The 21,606-nt window shown below is 36.8% G+C and overlaps 1 protein-coding gene across 12 annotated transcripts in view; it reads right to left on the bottom strand.

Annotated features, from left to right (window-relative positions):
- The window catches only part of SYNE1 (spectrin repeat containing nuclear envelope protein 1), a 450,176-nt gene that overhangs the window by 75,693 nt on the left and 352,877 nt on the right, over positions 1-21,606 (bottom strand). For all 12 annotated transcript variants that reach the window (XM_072767663.1, XM_072767691.1, XM_072767685.1 and 9 more), the window contains 11 exons: positions 20,097-20,267; positions 18,066-18,199; positions 17,469-17,673; positions 15,605-15,787; positions 14,880-15,026; positions 12,935-13,089; positions 12,162-12,309; positions 9,285-9,379; positions 6,517-6,751; positions 4,361-4,555; positions 756-881 (listed from right to left, as the gene is read on the bottom strand). In XM_072767663.1, coding sequence (XP_072623764.1) covers positions 756-881; positions 4,361-4,555; positions 6,517-6,751; positions 9,285-9,379; positions 12,162-12,309; positions 12,935-13,089; positions 14,880-15,026; positions 15,605-15,787; positions 17,469-17,673; positions 18,066-18,199; positions 20,097-20,267 — 1,794 coding nt within the window. The remainder of the gene's footprint in view (positions 1-755; positions 882-4,360; positions 4,556-6,516; positions 6,752-9,284; positions 9,380-12,161; positions 12,310-12,934; positions 13,090-14,879; positions 15,027-15,604; positions 15,788-17,468; positions 17,674-18,065; positions 18,200-20,096; positions 20,268-21,606) is intronic.

Raw genomic sequence — 21,606 nt, 5'->3', positions numbered from 1 at the left:
GTACATGTGAAGTTTTACAGCATTGCTCCAGAACAATAATTTGCAAATGATTGGGAAACACAGGGACGTGTATTATTTGGGGAGAAAAAAAGAGACATTCGTAAAGGCAGTTTTGACTAGATCTGCATACTGCTTGACAGAGAACTGCCAAACACTTCACTTGCCTATATAGGTATGAACAGAACGAATCCTCTGCCACCACATCATGTTAGTCTCAGCGAGCTCACGATGCAGGGAGTGGTCTATATTAGCTCCTGATTTGCTTTCAACTGTGATTTGAGGTGTTGCTCATGATCTCATAAATAGGGCCCTGATAACTGAATGACTGTGTGTCTCCTTGCTATTTGCATTCCTGTTTTCCTTACAGAAGAGCCTACAGGGCAGGGTGTTCCCCTAAGAACCACTGTCTGCAGCATTTCCAGGCTGTCAGGACTAGACTATTCTGCTAGAACAACTCTCCAGTACAGACGCTTTAAAAAGGATTGTGTTTATTGCTTTTGACCCCACTTTTAAATATCTTTCAATGCTGTGTTTTATATTTCTCAAGATGTAAACCATAAGCCAGTCTAATTTCATCAACCACAATAAATCAGCAAGCAAGCCTCACCAGAGTTGTCTGCCCTAATGCAATATCCAGGAACTTGTACCAACATATACACTGCTGGAGCAGTTTGACTAGCATATGCTTTCAAAGGCAATACCACAACAGAAGGGCACAGGCCAGTGACAGCTAACAGCTCAATCCAGTCAGCTACCTTGCAACGCATTTGCTCTGCATGCAGCTCCTCATGGTGATCTGGAAGAGGCTGAGAAAGCTTCTTTTTGAAAGTTCGTAGTTTCTCCAGAGAATCAGCTATTCCGTTCTCACAGTTTTCCCAGTCCTGTAATGGGAGAAGGAAGAAATTTCATGGCTTTGTTTTTGTTTTGTTTTGTTTTGTTTTATAAGAAACTAAAACAAAAGATCCACACTCTTCTTAATCCCAGAGAAACAATTAAAGATTTATGGGGGGTCCACATCCATTGTCATGTAGGCAGCATCAGAAGAGCCGAGTTCAACACTTACTCTATGTGACTTTAAGCAGGTAATATGCTATGTCTCAATTTTCCCTATGAAAATGGGCATAACACAAACTCTATAATTGTTGGAGGGCTGGAGGAAGCCATGGCTATGAACACACTAAATACAAGGCCCAGAATATTACAAGTAATCAAAATTGTTATTTGCATCTGAATTAATCTGCAGAGGTAAGAAAGTAATCACAGTATTTTGCCTCTTTTCTAACCTCACTGTTAATGTGTCTACACTACCTCGGATGTTCTATAAGAGATCAAAAAGAGGATATGGAAATTCTTTCAGGATGAAATGTAAAAATAATATAACCCTGCCTCTGATTCAGTTCATTATATGAACACTATGAGGCACATACATTTGATTTGTTACAGAAGTAGAAATACACAAGTACCAAAGGCTGGCAATGGGTGGGCTTCATCTCAATATGCTGAAATATGTATCACAAAAGGGTAAGTATATAAAAACTGAAACAATCAATGGATGAAGAGAGGTAAGGCAAAATTTAAAAAATATACATCTAGTATGTCAAATATGAGTGAGTGCTCTGAAGAAGAATATAGCAAGAAAAGCAGTAGAGAGTGGCAGCATAGACCAGTAGATCTCTACAGAGTGACAAAGAAAACATACATTATTGTGGTTATGTTTTGGGTGATTACATACCAGACTTGTAACAGTGGTTTATTCCTGTGGAAGATTACAGGGTTTGGTTGTGGTATAGGGGAAATTTTGTTTTTTTGCTTTACATATTTCAACTATTATCTGATTTTTTTTAATCAGACACATGTATTTCTTTTTAATTGAAAGAAAAAATTAAAGGAATCATAATGCTTTATATCATTAGACCTACAGATTAACTCCTATCCAGTGTCTCAGTGAAAATTCAAATTAAATTCATCTAAACAAATCTCCTTAATTTCACCTATGACCATCCATTCTTGTCCCCCCTTCCTAGTAACCCTTCCCAGTAGCCACTCCCTGCAACTTAAATTACTGAGCTCTGAAGAAAGACAGAATTGCTTTTAGTAGTGAGCCTGGTAGCAAAATTATGCCGCATTTTCCTTCACATTACCTCTTCCACCATTACCAGTCTTTTCTTGTCTGGGCTCTTTCTGTCTTTCTCTTCTGATGCTTTATTTTTAGCACAGCAACCCATAGGTGCTATGACCAAAACTGTCTTCTGTTAGAAGTGCTGACAAAAGTGTGTCCCTATTCAAAAGGTCTTTTGGTTTCTAACTGAACTGAGAATTTGGCCTAAGGTTCATTTCTCTTAAATTTCTTCAGGGAACTTCCTAGAGTACATAATCACATTCCCTCTTTCCATTTACCAGAAAACACACTAACTGTCTGTCTTGGACAAATTTGTTCTAATTCCCCTTTGTTAAAGTACCTCCATGTTCCCAGGCTACAATTAGTTCATCAATGCTAAGCATAGTGAGATCCTTTTACTAAACTGAACAAGCATTCTCAATGAAATCATCACACCCCCTGAAGCCCATCAACATGCCATCAGTAAATCTCCACTGATCTAAAAGAGAAAAGATAAGTTTCTTATTTTTTATAATAAAATTAAGAGGCCATAGTGAAGCAGGTGAACATGCAGGCCACAGAATCATCATCACTCTACTTTTGGCATATTTACTCAGAGCATTAAATCAAGAGCTAAAAATAGATAAGCATTATGGCTGTGATATAAAGATATCCTAAAATAAAGAAAATGACATTAGAATATAGCTTCATAAATTCTTTCTTCGGCAAATGGGTCCTAGTTTATGATTTAAAATAAAATAAACTTTAACAAGAGAAGAATAAGGATTCCCCTTTCCAAGAATGGCTTAGATTCCAAAGCTATAACCCAGTCTTTTTACTACATGAATTACAAGGACATAACAAAATGTCATGGTCTGCAAACATCTATCAAAGTGGATGTTTTACACACCAGCAAACAGACTGGCAAGAAAAGCAAATGCAATGACTCAGCCATTTTGCCTTATTAAAGTCTTGGGAATCTGTCCAAAAATCACATCACAAATAAAGAAAAAATATATGATTAACATATCTCTACAGAATGAGTTACAGTATTTTTAATCTTTTATTGAAAGTAAAAAAGAAGAAAAAAGAATCAGACATATTGTATTACGGATGAATTGTGCTGTATGCAAATAATAGTTCTTTAACAAATGCTCAGTGGCATTTTTGATTGATTGTTTCCTACACAGAAGGTAATATATTATTAAATAAAATTCAATAGAATAAATCCAATGGGTGTGCATACTTTAAGCATTATAAAAGCAAACTGTGTTCTATTAACTTTAGTTACTACCTGTGATCCAAAAAAGCGTCAGGCCAAATTTAATAGATACTTTTGTTAAAGTGTTGGTGATTATCAGCATGTATAAAACTTTACTATTTAGCTCTGTTCACTCTTTAATATGATGATAATATCAACAACGATGATTACCACCCTTTACCACATGCTCAATTTGTGCAGGTATTGTGCCACATGTTTACTTTCCTTATTTCATTAAATCCTCACAATGCCATCCGAAGGAGGGGTAATCATATCTACTCCAGAGAGGAGGAAACTGCCGCTCAGATAGGTTAAGATAACCAAGTTACTTAGTTTATTAAGATTTTAATTTGGGTTTATCTGAGGTCAGAGACCATGCCCTTTTTCCGATGCATTCTAGTTATGTATTGAATATGGTACTGAAAAGTAAGGGAGAAAAGCATCTTGTGGCGGGTCTGAAACTTGCAGTGTGATCAGTATCCTCTCTGTATCCAACTAAAGGCTGAATATACCTCCTGAATTTTCTCTCATAGCAACATGCTTGGATAAACTAAGATGAAATCAAAAGTATCCTCTTGGATAAGTTTTTCCCTGCTATAAAATAAAAGATATCAATCTTAAAAACCACTTTAGAGTCTTAGATCAGGGAGTGGAATCTACTCTTTGCATTCCTGTTTGGATTTATAAAGTCATTGCATGGTTCTTGGCTAAGCACCGACCATTAATCAGAATTCATCACTTGGACAGTCTTATTAGACTTAAAAGTACTTAGCTGGGTGATTTTTCTGAAAGACAAACTGCTGAAAATTGGGAAACTTCTCCAGTTCATGCAAGACAGGACAAAGTCTTAAATAAGACACAGGGCAGGGGATCAAAATACTGCAGGGTATGACTTATGGATCTTTGCACTGTCTGATTGGAAAGCTAAAAACAGGAGTAACAACTGCTTACATGGCTTCTTAAACTGCATTGCATCTAGAGGAGGAAAAAGCTGAACTTACTTTCAACAAGAAGGCCAGTTTTTTCTTCTGTTCCTCCAAACGCACGCTGGCTGATTTCCACTTCTCTTGGATTTCAGTGAGTTCTGCTTGCAAGGCAGCCTCAGCCCCACTGTCCGCTGAGAGCAGGAGCTGCTTGCCAGCCTCCACTGTTAGGATGTAGCTGCCTTGCTGTCGCAGGAACACTTTTTCTTTGAACTGAAAGGAATCGTAGCTTTTTACTTTCTCATTCTTTTTTTCAGCAGTTCCCTATTACAAGTGTTTTTAAGTAACCCTACAGTTTTTCATACATAGCATGCCCTCTTTATCCAACATTTATTGAGCTAGTACTTTGGGTGTGAATGAAGCCCTGCATAAATGAATGAGAATTCATTCAGGATGAGCCTCTGGAGAGGCTCAGTTTCTGTGTTCAACTTAAGTACAATGACCGTGCAATATGGAAACTGCTCTAGAAGATTGATGTATAGGGAATACACTGTCACATGCTTCGTTTAAGTTTTATTAGGATCTCTTAATTTCTTCTGCAAAAAACATTCATGATGCTTGTTTGATACAAGCAACCCACTTCGAAGAAAGACCACTCCTCAAATATCTAACCCACATGGAAGCAAGATGAAGAGGCTTCATGAGTCTTGGAAAATATATGAACATGGCCAGATTAAGGAGGAGCTGGTGTGATGAGGGCCAGGAATCAGGGAGAGGAATCCTTCCACACGGAGAAATGAAGATAGGCAAATTTACTATAGGAGATCAACAGGATGAATTTAGGACCTTGGATGTAGTTCTCAGGACCTAGGATATATTATACTTGTGAAAGAGTGGCAAAAGATGACACGAGAGGGACGCCTGGGTGGCTCAGCGGTCGAGCGTCTGCCTTTGTCTTAGGGCATGATCCTCGGGTCCAGGACCCAAGTCCACGGGTTCCCCATGGGAAGCCTGCTTCTCCCTCTGCCTGTGTCTCTGCCTTTCTCTCTCTCTCTCTCTCTCTCATGAATAAAATAAATAAAATCTTTTAAAAAAGAGGACACTAGATGATACCCTGCATGAGAATTTTTTTAATAGTGAAAGTGACTGAGATTCACAGGAGAAAATTAAGTAGGGAAGTCATGTGTCTGGATTAAAACACTCTGCAGTAGAGTAGAAAATGAAATGGAAGAATGGTAAATATTGGATACACTAAGATAGGTTAGAAAGCTATTGTCTATGTAGGTAAGAAATCAAGAGCTCCCCATCTAAGGTAGTGTCAGTGGTGACAGAAACTGGAAGTGTATTAGAAAAGAGGACGAAGAGAAAAAGAATATAGCTGTAGAGTGACTCTAATGTCCCTGACTGATAGACCGGATAGCTGGTAATGACATTTCCTCAAATTAGGGACACAGGAAATGGGACTGCAGGAGAATGGCTGATCCCGGCATCACAGACTCTGCTGGAACCCATAGAATATATTATATCCTTGATGTATATATATATATATATATATATATATATATATATATATATGTAAACCTAAAAGGCAGTTGAATACATAAATTGAAAGCTTAGGAGGTGGATGTGACTAGGAGATACTATGTGGGCCCTTCTGTGCTGGTAGAAGGCCAACAAAGCCATGTGTGCATGGGGTTTCCCAGAGAAGCGAGGAGAAAGGAAGCTGCCAACAGTGAAGAGACCAGAAAATACACTGGGGAGGACTGACTGGTAGGAGGGATCTGTCTCAGGGGCAGGGGGTCCTGGTTCCCGGGGAAGACAAAAGGAAGCAGCCATACCAGGAATGGACAAAGAGTCCAGACAGGACTGAGACTTTTATCTTTTTCAGAATACTCAAGTTACACATTTAAATTTTTCATGATTATGATCATTGCAAAGTGCTCCTTTCTTGGTCATTGTTTTTCTCTCCATGCTGGAAGTCAGTGAGCTGCTGGGAGGCATTGGTGTGGGCCATGGAGTGGCTCTGTGAGCGGCTGGGCCTGACCAGACTATCATCACTATAAAATCATTATAAAATGTAATACAATCATTTTATATGTTCCTGTTGATACTTTGGAACCATATTTGTCCTCATTCTAGTGTCACTCCAGGATCCTTGTGAAGAACTGAGGCAAGGGTAAGGTGTACAGTGGAAATGTATAAGAGGTTTAAAAAGCATGTGTTTTGCACCTTACCTGCACTTCATCAAAGAGGGTCCTTGCCTGTTGCAGTGGTATTGGGACACTTCCGAGAGCACTCACGGGAAGATAGGACACTTCAACCAACCATTTACGAAGCTTCTCTGCCATCTCCCTGTACCGCTGCCACTGGCGAATCTGGCTGTCAATGATGCCCCTCCTCTGCTGGGCCCGGCGAATCACTCCCTGCCACTGATTGCTGAGAAGTGTCAATTTCAGGTTGAATTCATCCCTGGTACAGAAATAATTACATAGGGAAGAAAAATTGTTACCCTGGATGCATTTACACATCAGCCAGATATACACACTGTATATACACTTTATGACAGTAATAAACCCTGGGAAGTGATTTTAGGGCAGAAGTTTTGACAAATATTATGTCATAATCTGTTACTGGGTCTATTTCATGTGATTTTTGAAATTAATAACTAGGTCACCCAGGGGCCCCTAAAAATGTTTTTTAAAACTATACTCATAAACTTCATATTCCCTCACAATAAACAGCCCCAATCTTTAATGATTATTCCATATGTTAATCTAAATAATTCCTTCTACATTTTAAACCCACTTCATTTTGTTCTTAGAAATGAAAACTATCCAGTTATCACTGTCTGTATGAAGGTTGTCCATATACTTAGAGATAGTAATATATAAGTGTTCTCAATTTCAGGCTAAATAATCTCAGATCTTTTAGTTTGTTCGTCCTTTATACACCTGTGTTTTCCACCTTTAAAGAACATTGAAAAAAAAAAAAACAAACAAAAAAACAAAAACAAAAAAAATAAAATAAAATAAAGAACATTGATAGTTCTTTATGAAGTTTTCTTTAAAATTCAATTTGTAGCTCTAGAACTGGTTTGTCTAGTAACAATGCATTTCTTTGTACGTTAGGGTATTATTCACATTTTAATATTAAAGTGTAACATTACTTGTTTTTTCTCTATTGTGTTAGTTTCCTTTTCTTCCCTAGATATACTATTCTCTTCTCTTAAGGGTGGCTTCAAATCTGAGATGGACTTATTGTCGTGGACTCCTATATTCTTGTCACCTTCTATCATCTAGGCCTGCTGTAAACCTTGCTTTTGTAACCAAATGTGTAATTGGTAACCTCTGTGTTTGAAAGGAAATTCTGATATTAATAACTAATTGCAGTAGAACTAAACGCGATGGATTAGGTTCATGAAACTCTCCTAGAAGTTAGAAGTATCTATCATCTCTGAAAACATTTAACTCTAGGACTTGAGAATGTCCTACAACATGAAAAGTGCCCTGCATGCTGCTATCCCCACCAGACCACCATCTGAGATCTCTTTGGAGCCCTTGTCCTGGCTTTGGAGAGCTCAACTGTCCTGAGCCACCTGCCAGCGTAAGGAAATACTTAATACATGACAGTGTTCCCATGGCTGAACTTGAACTCTAAAACACAAAACTGATAAATGAACTTTTAATACATGATACATTTGTAATCTGGGGCCCTCATGCTCTAATCTGATTTTTTTTCTCTCTCTCAGCTTTCAGAATTATCCTCATCCAAAACTTCCATTTTCTTCTCTTTGGTGTTTTCCCTTAACTGTTAACATTTATAATTTAATAGATGTTGGCTTATACATGAATTTTAAATTTTATTTATTGGCTTAAACTTTTATAATACTGTTATAGAGCTGACCAAGGGAGGATAAAGCAAAGGATAAGTTAATTGCATTTCAATTTCTTTTTATTTTGAAAGCCGTATATTCTCAGTAAAGCTCACATTTACATTTGGCTTACTTTGAACAGAATAAATATGGTATCACATTTTGTTGTTCCAAACTTAACTATGAAAATCGTTCATGTTACTTCCAAAGAAATATCCACTTAAAACTGAAATTCATTCCAGAACACTAAAAAAAATCCTCTTAATAAAAATAGTGATTTATGTTCTTTTAAAAAAATACTAATTATAATCAGAACTACTGGTTCTTAATATGGGTAAGATGTTCTTATGTAAATGTATAAGTTTAAATGAGGTTTGTACTCCAAATATCACTACATAAAGTAAGTGGGATGGACTAGATATTGTTTTTGGGAAATGTAAATATAGTATGAAATCAGCATTTTACATAATGGCAGTCAAAAGAGGAGCTGGATTTTACCTCGTCGTTTTTAATAAAGAGGTAATCTGCTAAGTAAATGAAGAGGAAGCCAGATTTCAGGTTGAGTGTCATCTGACTTAAGGTAACAAACCTTTTTGAAACCTGGAATTACCATGGTGGGGGAAAGCTGGCTGGTCCTGACTAAAAACCAGATATACAATTCTACAGCTAGTTGAGTGACCTTGGCCACATCAGTTTGCATTTCTGTGCCTCAAGTTTTCTTCTATAAGTAAGAGAGATGATCAAGTGATCTCTATGCTCCTTTGAGGAATACAATTTCTGTAAGGGTAGGAGAAGATTAGAAGCATCTGTTTACAAACCATTGATACATCATTGATACAATTTTTTCTGATCTATTCATTAATTCCAGTCTCCTGCAGAGGTCTGGAGAAGGTTGGCTAGGTGATTTCCAATTACTCTATGTCCTTCATGTAATATAATAGCCATTCTTTAAAAAGATTCAATACTCAGTCATTTCAGAGATTCAGACAAGCCTTTCTTCCAATTACTGAGGCCCCACTGAAGTACAATTGCCTTAGGAAGATTAGACATATGCCCTCTAATCTGCTCATTAAAAAGAAAATGACTAATTCACTGGAACCTTTCTTCATAAAAATATATCAAAGATCCTACCTGTCATCAACTTGACCTTGTTCTAGAAGACGCTGACCATCAATAATGATTGAGTGCAAAATCTGCTGACGACTAAACATCTCTGCTTGAAACAACTATTAAGTGAAAAAAACAGAAAAATATACTTTAGAGTTCCCAATTTTAGTGACCAGTTTTATAGTAACTTCACCAAATTTTGGTTTTAGCAAGGCTTTGAAAAATATTTCCAGTTGAATTGGAATTTGTGTGAAGTCCCACAGTATAGGAATAATGCATTTTTAAACAATCACATGAGATATAATTAAAGATAAAGTTTAGTTTTTGCTTACAAAAACTAAGTGACTAAAAGTAAAATTATGTTTTCCTTCTTTCAAAATCACCTAATAACATTGGTTAACACATAATTTATATTCTAATTTATTTTCAGATAGAGAATAGCTAAAGACCTTTCAGAAAGTTAAAAAAGATTTAAGAAACTCCACATTTCTCTTCTCTTTTCTTTTCTTTTCTTTTCTTTCTCTCTTTCTTTCTTTCTTTCTTTCTTTCTTTCTTTCTTTTTTGGAACTCAATATTCTTTTATTTAATTTGGTTAATAAAATTATTTCATTACAAAAAAATTCAACAGTTTTTCAAATTATTGCTTTTGTTTTTAAAATAGATTTACTGAGATATAATTTACATACCTTATAATTCACCTATTTAGAGTAACTTAATGTCCTTTAACATATCCACAGACTTGGCCAACCATCACCATAATTGATTTTAGACCAAAAAGAACTCCACACTCAGCAATAACTCTCTCTTCCCAACCTGTGGGACCCAGGAAATTTAACAAAAATCCCCTACCCCTGGACAAGCAGAGCAGGACCAACTCCATTTTGTGCTACACCCGCCACCTCCTATATGACCCCCACATGACCTGCTTATTGCTTAAGGTGCTGCCCCACCCTAGTCAAGCCGCTGGGCACACCCTAATCGGAAATCGGCTCATAACAATTAACTCTGCCTTGTGCCCGCCAAAACTGCGTGCCAATTCTGACCAAAGTAATAGGCCAGCTCAAATAGATACTGTAGGGTAAGATGTAATTCAATCAGACACCTGCGTGTGGACCGACATGACTGTGCAACTATCTGCGTATCCCATGGGCCACTGGTCCCTATAAAGCTGCTATGCCCCTTAGTCTCGGGGTCCAAGTCCCTGCTCCGCTGTGTGGGATATACTTGGACCCAAGCTCGAGCTTGTAATAAACCCTCGTGTGTTTGCCTCGGTGTCGGCTACGTGGTGGTTTCTCGGATTTGCGATCTTGGGCACAATACAACCCATAAGCCCATTAGGTAACCACTGACCTATTTTCTATCTCTGAAGATTTGTCTACTTTGGACATTTCATGTAAATGGAATCATGCAATGTACTGTCTTTTGTTACTGGTTTCTTTCCACTTAACATGTTTCCAAGGTTGATGCATGCTCAGGATGCATCATCACCATATTCCTTTTTATTGCTGAATAGTATTCCACTGTACAGACATACCACATTTATTTATTAATTCATCGGCTGATGGATATTTAGGGTTGTCCTCATTTTGCAGCTCTTATAAATAACATTGCTATGAACAATATTGTCGCACAAGTTTTTGTGGACACATATTTTCATTTCTTTCTGGTATAAACCTAAGATTGGAATTATTGGGTCATATGATAACTCTGTAAAGTATTTTGAGGAACTGCCCAACTGTCTTCCAAAGCAGCTTCACCATTTTACATTCCCAACAGCAATGTATGAGGATTCCAATTCCTATATACCCACGCCAACACTTAACTGTCTTCTTCATCAAAGCCATCACAGTGGGTATGGTGATATATCACTATGGTTTTGATTCATTGTCTTTTATTTCATCTTCAGTCAACTTAATAAAACTTGACTTAAAAATACCTTATACATAAATTCTTTATTTTTAAAATATAAGTAAAATGCTTTAAAGTTAGTTTCATTCTCTTGTAATTTATTTTCAGCTTTTCTCTGCTTTTAGGTAAATCCTATCTCTCCATTTGTGTATATTCCAGAAACATACAGCCCAATGTGGTTATACCAGTAAACAGCAAAATTGAGATGAAATGCAAATTAATTAATTTGCTTTTTGTATCTAGTTCTCTCTTCAGTGTTTCTTAAGAAATAATTATAATGCAATTTGATCAAGAGGTACTCCTGGAGGGCAGCTGCGGTGGCGCAGCGCTTTAGCGCCGCCTGCGGCCCCTGGCGTAATCCTGGAGACCCAGGATCTAGTCCCACATAGGTCTCCCTGCATGGAGCCTGCTTCTCCTTCTGCCTGTCTCTCTCTCTCTCTCTCTCTCTCTCTCTCTCTGTGTCTCTCATGAATAAATAAATAAAATCTTAAAAAAAAAAAAGAGGTACTCTTGGAGATATTTGGTAGTTTGAGCTCCAAGTATAAAATATATACATGTTTTTTACGTAACACACAATTTTCATTTATCAAAGACTTCTGATCAAAACAATCTCTTTAGCAACTAGCCTTGGCAAGATTAATGTAGTATGTAACTAATTTGAAAATTGTCTATTTCTGTATTCCTTTCACACATACCCTTGATCCCCCCCCCCCCCCTTGTAAATAGACTTTTACCACAATTCTGGCTGTATATATTGCAGGATATCTAAGCCCACCACATTTTTAAAACCAACTAAGGAAACAAAGAATAGGACCACATTTTTGTAATTAACATATGAAAACCTCAAGCTTAAGAAAGAAGGCAAACAATGACTACACCTGAGCAGACTCAACACAAAATATAGTGCTTGAACTACTCCCCATGGCATTGTGCAGCATTTTTCAAGGATCAAAAACTATTTTATTACCCCACTAACCTACCAACATAACTTACCTCATGCGCTCTCTGCTGCTCCAAAAGATGCTGATAATTGCCTGAAATCTCTACTGCTAATTTTTGTTCCGTTTGAACCAGGAATTCCATCCATGTTTCACATTTTTCCAAGAAAGTCTGATGTTGTAGCAAAAATGATTGCAACTTACTGACAGAACAAAGGAAAAGAATAATGATTATGTTGTTGTTCGTTCTTCTAATGTTAGCAATAAAACTACACTAAATAATATTTTCTGCCTGCAATTCTAATTTGACCACCATGAAGCTTTTGATGTTAGGTAGTAAATTTTTAAGAAAAAAAAGTTTAAAATGGTAAGTTTTCAGGGTGCCTGGGTGGCTCAGTCAGGTAAGCATCTGCTGTCAGCTCAGGTCATGATTCCAGGGTCCTGGGATGGAGCCCTGCATCGGGTTCCGTTTGGTCGGGAGTCTGCTTCTCCCTCTCCCTCCACCCTCCACTTGTGTTCTCTCTCTCTCCCTCTCTCTCTCTCTCACTCTCACATGTTCTCTCTCTCAAATAAATAAAGAAAATCCTTAAAATAAAATGGTAAGTTTTCAAAATGATAAAATTATGTATCTATCTTTAATATATTATGTAAAAGAGTTTTTCTTTTTTGTTAAAACAATATTTAGCACATCAAGCATGGGAGCCCACTTCACAATTTGATTTCTCCACTTCTACTTCAAATTTTGTGAATATCACTAGAAAGATTGATAAACATGTACAAACCATGCACTTATTTCTCCTGATAGATCAGAATGGCCCAGACATGTACCTGAATCTTTCTGTGGTCTGAGAGGAGATCAGAGACCAGCGCCGGTTCAGATTCTGCATCCTTTTGATTTCTTTATCATTCAGTGGTAGCCTATACCCAAGCTCATTTAGACGGTCTAGATCAGGGGCCATACTGCTGAATTTTAACATCTGTCCCTGAAAGCAAGATTTAAAAGCCAGTTTAGCACTATGGTCAGGAACGGCAGAGTTCTTTTAAAGTGCATGGGGAACTTCTGATTTCAGGAAGAAGTCTCTACATTTCTAAGCCACTGATTTGTAATCTCAGATCTGCAAATAGAGCTTTGTCTCCTAACCAGCTCCACTGCTGTCACTGCCACAGCTGCTACAGCTCACTTATTTCCACTGAATGTTTAGTAGTTTACATGTATTACTTACTTGCCGATGGATGAAAATTCTGTTGATGACTGAAAAAGCATATTTCCTACTCTGTATTCCATTTCTCTATGCTAATCTGCTCTTTGTTACCTAATATCAGTAAGAACATTTATAATGATAACCATTTATAATAACAAGAGCTAACATTTCTTGAGCACTTATTATGAACCAAGTATTCTTTTTTTTTTTTTTTTTGAACCAAGTATTCTTATAAGAGCTTTACAGGTAATAACTCATTTTGTTTCCAAAACAATCCCCTAAGGTAAGTACCATGACTATTCCCACCTTATGAGTTTAGAAATGGTAAATAAATTACTCATGGCAACCCAGCTAGTAAGCAGCAGAGCTGGGTAAACAAGAGTCCTTAAGTGCCTGCAAGATAGAATTTGATTCCATTTGAGTTTTGAAGTCACCACACATTATCCAGCAGCTTCAATTTTAGGTGTTTGGCCCCAATCCCAAAGTTAGTAAGACTCAACTGACAAAGCAGTCTGTGCTTTCAGAGCTCTTCCCTCCCTTCAAACACAGGACAAAGCTGTCTTTTCTGGTTTTCAGGGGTTGGGGAGGTGGGTAGTGGTGGGGGGAGCAACTGTAACTCCAGCTAGGAAATTGGCTATAGAAAGGGGGAAATGGCAGGACACCTTTGGCTGTGTGTGTTTTCTCTTTGTATGCTCTGAAATGGGCTCATTACTCTAAAGACAGAATAAATCTTTCCAACCGCTAAAGTTGAAAGCATAACAATTAGATGGCAGATTTTCCATGGGTAGATATTAGCAGTGAGCAAAACTAATATACAGGGCTCCTTCTCATGGGTCCTACAGACAGTAAGATGCTATTCCAATAATACTATTCCACAACAGTAGTCACCTAATCACACAAAGGTAATTAAATGGTATGAAAAAATTTTGAAGAAGAAAAATGGTATGCTATGAGAGTATGTGAGGAAGCACTGTGATGGACACTGAGATGACTAGTGGAGGAAGACAAGATCCTTAGGAAGATGGAAGCCAGGTCCACTGGTCTTCACCCTGAGAACCATGGGAACCTGTGGAGAGTTTTAAACAGAAATAATATGATAAAACTGGCATGTCTATTGTATCATTTTATTTACTGAATGTTTAAAATAATTCATAATTATGTAAAACTCTTTAAAGAAAAAGATCATTCTGGCAACTATGGGCTAGAAATGCTATACAGAAGGCTATGGAGGCTATTGGTGGGGTCTGAGAGATAGAGGACTTGCCTAGGAGAGGATAAGGGTATAGATGGAGATGGGAGGCTCAAAGGCTCCAAAGGAGAAGGTGACCTACTATGCAGGGGAAGATATGAGAGGTGGGAAGGAGGAATGAGCTGGAATCCTAGGACTGCTCCTGGCTGGGCTCCCATCATAGGGTGTGAAATCAGCATGTGCTCACTACAGGAAAACAGAGCAGGTAAGGATTTCTTTGGAAGTTCACAATAAAAAGTAGGCGTATGTCAGGAGTTGTGAGTAATCCTTAAGATCTGGGGGCACAAAAGAAGATTTAGGCCTAGGATTTGAGTGCATTTACCTTAAGTTCTTCCATCCTTTCCTGAATGGTTGAGAGGTCAGATGAGTGGCTAGGGTCCTGCCCTTGTAATATGTCTTCAGCTTCTACTATCCAGGCCTCCAATGCTTCTAAACTCTTGGTAAAGGTCTCATAGTCAAGAACTCCAACCTTTTGTTTTCATAAAAGAAAACTGGTATTTAGATATCTAGTGAAAGGACAATTGGATGCTGAAATTATTTTTCATATTCTTGTGCCAAATTGCTATCCTCAAGAAGCAATAACTAAAGAAATAAGACTATATGATTTAACCTTTATTCTCTTTATTAATGTAATTTTTTGAAAACTTGGAATTACTCTTATATTCCATTTATTAATTAACTAATTAAAGTTATTTTTAAAATATGCTACCAAATAGAAATATATTCTGATTCTTGGCAAAAACTTGTTATATAAACAAGAATGTCAACACTAAAGCCACTTACTGTTTATTAGTTGAACATATTTCACTCAGTAACATAGAAGGAAACATTGCTTTAGGAGCAAAATCACATTATAAAGAATAGTGTTAAAGACTTCCACCTTCCTTTGTCCTCACTGGAACTTCCAAGTTCATTTACTTTTTAATTCTTTGGTCTTGAAAGAGGTATTGTCTTAATGATGAAAAAATTTTCTTTTCCTGTGGTTAGGTTCAGATATTACAGAAAATCAATTTATAACACATACCTATTATGAGCTCTGTAACATACCTGTAATGTAGTCTGCTGCTTGCAAAGAGCCTGTTCTAGGGCACATAGGTGTTGACTCAAAGACAGCTGATCAGATTGAATGGCTGATGCCGCTGAAGCATCCACTTGTTGCTTGAGCTGCTCTCCCAGCTCATGGAGAACAAAAAGGGAATCCTTCACTATCCCCAGTCCTTTGAGGAGATCCTATAGATGATGAAAATATGCCCGTTATGAAATAATATGGTAAGTGTACTCCTTAAACTGATAATCAGCAAAAGGTCACACATCTAGAAATACTTAATTCTTACTTGTCAAATTACTACACTAAATAACCTTTACACCTGCAGAAAAATAATGAAGAATTAAATCTGATTTTTAAAAAAATGGATATGTTAACATTTTTAGAAGTATATGTACTACCCTTATAATAAAAGCCAAAGAAATCCATTGTAGGATCCTGGGGGAGATGCAGAGAAACATACAGAAAAGGAAGAAACATTTTCTTCATGTAGACCCAATAAGTGGAAACATTTGGGCATTTTTCCCCCTATCTTTCCATGTAGTTGATACCAAGTCAAAATACACAGAGCTACATTTGACCTTTTTCTGCTTAATATTATACACACAGGGGATGAATTTGTCAACAGCATCTTTCATATGCATGGTTGCATTATAGTGGTTGCGACAGACCCTCCTGTCTCAGTGGAGCATAGAACCCCAACAATGGCCCTGGTGAGCAGGGATTAAAGCATACTGTAGCTCCATTTTCTTCTATGGCTTCTCTTGTCTCGACCTTTTGTGGGACACTCTTAAATGTTCAAAATGTAACCAATGGAAATTCCCTATTTCTGGTTTCCATCTATTACTGAGAGATGACAAATGACTTATTTTACCTGTTAAGGGTGCTCCACCAGACATGGTGGGAAGGGTAGAGCCTGTTAACCCTGAACAGTGACTCCCATGAGAGGGAGAAAAACAAAAGGCAGCTTTGACCTTGACATAGATCTTAGACAAATTCAGAGAGATAATTTGGAGTATTACCCCTTAAAACCAGTGTGTATGTATCAACTCAGGAGGACTGAAAATTGAAAATGACAAATCTTGTAAGAATAAATTATGTGGAAGGAGGAGAGAAAAGAATTATGTTATCATTACTGTAAATATTAAACTTCAGCCCTAAAGTCATTATTCAGTATTCACGTGAAAGTATTACAATAGGTTGAAATTTATATGCTTTTTATAACTTGCCTAATCCTAATAAACCGATTTGGGAAAGTTTACAAGAAGATCTTTGAAACAAGTTCATTAAAATAAAGACAAATAAGGACACATGACACATGGTAGGAACCATGTAATGGGTGAAACAAGAGAACAGTTTCTGAAAACCTAAAGTAGGTTATTGGCAACTTCAGAGAAAAAGAAAATATTAAAAAGCTATTAAAAAGAAGCATACCAGTAAATCAGGAGAGAAAGACTTATTAAGTTCTTAGAAGAAATAATTATGTGTGATGCTTACATAAGAGATAATGGACTTAAATAGGTAATATCTTTCACAGTGGATTTTTAAAAGATACATTATTCTCCATATTCTCTCATTTCTTGATATTGACCAAATGTGTAAAAACAAATAACCTAAACCTTCATGTGGATGGCAGGTTATTTGGAAAAATGCAAAAACAACTTCTCTTTAAAAACAGTGGGAGGGACCTCTTAAATCTGATACATGTGCAACAGTGTTCTGAAAACCTAGCAGACTCTAATACTTAAAAACAACTTTTGGATAGCTGTCCCACATACCGAGACTGTACTAAAAGCTTACACACATCAGCACTAGCCTTGCTGAAATTGAGAGAGAGTCTAAGACCAGCCTGGGGGGAAAACATACATTGCAATCTTGAATCCATGTAGCAGCTTCGTCATCAGCAATGTCCTTGTTAGTGGCTGCCTTCAAGAGCTCATTGGTTCGGTCCTCTTGCTGCTGAACTGTAGAAGCACACTGTTGGGAGTAGTCCTTGTATCTTTGCCAGAGTTGAAGTAGGGCTTTGCTGGAGTGCAGCTGCTCAGAAATCTCTTCCAGCAAATTATTCCATCTAGAAACAATAGCCAACACTCATGGGCAGATTAACACCCCTCACCAAATGCTGTTATTTGCTATTTTATTTTTCATGATCCTGCTTTATATGAATATGGAAATAATGGGGGGGGTGTCATTTCTATTAGACATAATTTTGCCATGTAGTATTTCCCACTTGTATTTCAGGGGCAAAAATGAGGTCAATCTTTGGGTATATAGCAGTTGTAATCTCTTTCTAAGGCTCTTCACCACATTCAGTTACTTTAAATTCATTTGTGAAAACTGAAACATTAATAGAATCTATACAGCTTGAATTCAAAATGCCAGCAAATTTTAATTGTATCATTATTTATAACAACGCTGTGATATAAATAATGTATAGCAGTGTAAAAGTAGCATGTTCCATACCTCATATTGACATCTTTTAATGTATTGGTAAGAGTTTCTGTCACAGGTGGGTGACACTCTTTTAACAGTTGGTTGGTGATAGAGCCAAACCTCTGTAGGTTCTTTTCCTGTTTTTCCAGATCATCTTGAAGATTCTGCCCCAAAATTAAAAAAAAAAAAAGTGCTACGGATGACATGCCAAGATATAAATTTTAATAATCAAGTTTAAAAGGAATTTATAGCTGTTTTCACAAATATATACATAAAAATATGTAAGCCATAACTTTGTTCTGATGCTTTATGTTTTCTTTAGATAGCCATTTTTTTCTTCTATAATTTTGTTCTTATGAGTGTGAAAAGGGATTCTTTAAAACTAAATCTTCTTATAGTGGCATCTGGAATTCTGCTGGAAAAGCTCACATGAGTGTCCTTGTCCTTCACCTAGTAGGAAGCTATGGTGGTGGTATGCATGCAATCTGTCACACTGGTTCTCTTTGTTACTCAGAGTCAAAACCCAGGTTTCCATTTTATTACATACCTAGAGTTGTTCTACCAGAAACTTCAGATAAATAGACCGTAAGAAGTCATGGCGTTTCTGAGTATCAGTTATAAATTCTATCTCTGGGTGTTCTTCCTTGCAAAGAGTATTTATTAGACAGGCTATAGACTTGGTCCAGTCTTCTACCAAAAACTAGTGAAAGGTCTTGAAGGAAATATTGCTGAGGTGCTAGACTCAGTTCTTAATAAAACTCTACAGGTGACAGAGGCTACAAAAATCCAGTTTTGGGGCAGCCCAGGTGGCTCAGTGGTTTAGCGCTGCCTTCAGCCCTCCAGGGCGTGATCCTGGAGACCTGGGATCAAGTCCCACGTCGGGCTCCCTGCATGGAGCCTGCTTCTCCCTCTGCCTGTGTCTCTGCCTCTCTCTCTCTCTGTGTGTCTCTCATGAATAAATAAATAAAATCTTTAAAAAATACAGTTTTATTTAACACCAATATCTGATTGCCATCAAATCAAAATCCTTTCAGATCTTAAAGATAGCATGTGCTGGTATTAAATACAGACTAGGCTAAATTAAAAAGTACTTCTAATCTCCTCAAAGTTATAAAATGTTTTCAAATTTACTATTTGCATAGCAAATTTTAATGATTTTCAATATATGCAACAATTGTTTAAGGTTTAAATATATGTATTTTTTATCCTTCCTCCTTTCTACCCCATCCCCAAGAAAAGGTGTTTCCTGCAGATCAGAGTCTGTCTATGAGGTCAGCAACATATAAAATTTCATTGCCAAGCCAGGGAAAGGGATTGATGTAAGGAGGGTACATGCTGGGCTCTTGCTGGCAACTAACTCATCTCTTGAGGGCCTATGCTGCCCATCTTGTATCATATAGTCTGCATGAATTAGCCAGGGAGAAAGAGTGGCCATAGGTGAGAGTGCCCAATCAGTGCCCAGTGTGCAGGAGAGTGAGGGCTGGAGCTGATTTGAAGGCAGTGGCCTGAGTTAGGAGACAGTGCTCTGCAGAGTCAACAGCAGCGATGTCATTCTGTATGACAGGAAACCAAGCAGTAAGTGCTAGAAATAGAGGCTTATGTATACAAATCAGGCAGACCACTGTTACTATGCTGAACAAAAAGAAAACAACTTAAGAGTTTACAAGTTTACCATTTTTGCTATCCTTCTCTTTGTTTTCTCTTTACTTCCTTAGAATATTCTTGAAGAAGCAGGATAAAGAGAGAAAGGGAAGATATAAAAGTAGCAACGAGATCAAGGAGGTTGGTTTGGATGTGAAATCATTTTATAAAATGCATTCAAGTGGATATTTTTATAATAGAATTTTTAAAATCATTTAGTTATATATCAACTAATCCAGAAATTTGGTATCTATAGGCAAGTTTAAGTTACAAATAAAGCAGGTAGGATTGATTCTACATATTTAAAAATAATTAAATGCAAACGATATACAGCAATATTCTAGAATGCTGTTCATGTTTGCTTTTTTTATTTTCTCAAATTAAAAGGAATATTAAAGATGGTTTAACTTCATTCCTTACCTGAAGATTGTCTACCTGAACTTGTACAGCTTCTAAAGAGCCAGTCAGCAGACGGAAGCGGGAAAGAGAATATCTGGCCTCCATGAGGTAGCTGTTTATCTCATCAAAGGCCACCTTGTGATTGTTCCATTGGTCAAACACGGACTTCAACAGTATCTTTAATTGCCCAACCTTTTGAAAGAGGCAGATGCTTCTTATAATCGCATAATATTTAAAATTTTAAATATTTAAAATGATGGAATTCATATTGAATTGATGGAAACATTAATATTTAAGAACTTCATCAGGTTTCAGACATTATAAATAAACTAGAAAAGAAAGATTTGAAAAGAAAGACATAGAAACACTGAAATTTATATATTTTTTGTGAATTTTTGACCACTCAGTCTTAATTAGAATGCTTAAAAAAGTAACATACAACCTTTGAATGTAAATATACACAATATGTATTCTATATATCTATATAATATACAAGTGATAAAAGATTAATATATTTAACACCACAGTTAGGAAATATATTAAATTATTGTTTTAAATGCATTAACTCATTTAATTCATATAACAACCTTACGAGGTGGGTATAATTATTATCCCTATCTTACAGATTAAAAAACTGAGGCTCAAAGAGGTTATAAAAATCACCTGAGATCATACTACTGGAATATGAGAGACCTAGATTTGAATCTAGGCAGTCTGGTCCTAAAAAATGAAATAAAAATCTATCTATCTTTTCCCTCATTTCCTTTCTCTCTCTTTCTCTCTTTTTAATCTCACATATGCATGTTCACACACACACACACACACACACACACACCCCAACACTCAAATTCATATCTTAAGACAAAACATTTAAGAACATCCTTTCCCTAGACTTATCTGCAACAGAAAATTTAAGCTCTTTGTTTGGTCTGTGTTATTTGGAAAGATATCTACTTTGGACTTCTTGAATGGCACCCTTAATCTTCTAAATGTAATATTTTGAATAAGGTAGAAGTATGGCCATAATTAAGAAAAGAGATAATATAAATTAGTTTATATCTACATTCTCTGCTTTTGTTCTTAATATAAATAAAAAAATGCTGAAACCAATCAAATTACTATCTAACGGGCCAAAGGACTATGAAAGTGCTGCTTCAGAAATGGTACAAAGCCTGGAGGTGCAGACAGGGGTGAGCGCTTAGTTTATGCAAGTCAGGGGCAGACATGAAAATAAAGCCAGGAGATTAATCAGAGTTTTTAAATAGTCTATTTCTTCTTTGTATTATTTTCACTTGCTTTTCATGAGATGTTTCTGTGAAAGAACCACTTAATTTATTTACATAGTAAATTATTTCCAAGATTTGTGATGATTTATAAGAATGCATAAAATTAAGTAAAACAGATTTAAAACTGGGTTAAAGATAAGGTAAGGACAGCCTGGAAGGCTGCACCTAGAGAGGTAGATAGACTGTAAGGAGCTGTTTGCTGTACGCCATAGGTCCCAGTCACTTAACCTGTTTGTGCCTTAGCT

The sequence above is a fragment of the Vulpes vulpes genome, chromosome 1 (genome assembly GCF_048418805.1).
Source record: "Vulpes vulpes isolate BD-2025 chromosome 1, VulVul3, whole genome shotgun sequence".
NCBI classification, from domain to species: Eukaryota; Metazoa; Chordata; class Mammalia; order Carnivora; family Canidae; genus Vulpes; species Vulpes vulpes.
Note: the sequence above shows the minus strand (reverse complement) of the source record. Positions and strands in the feature narration are given on the sequence as shown.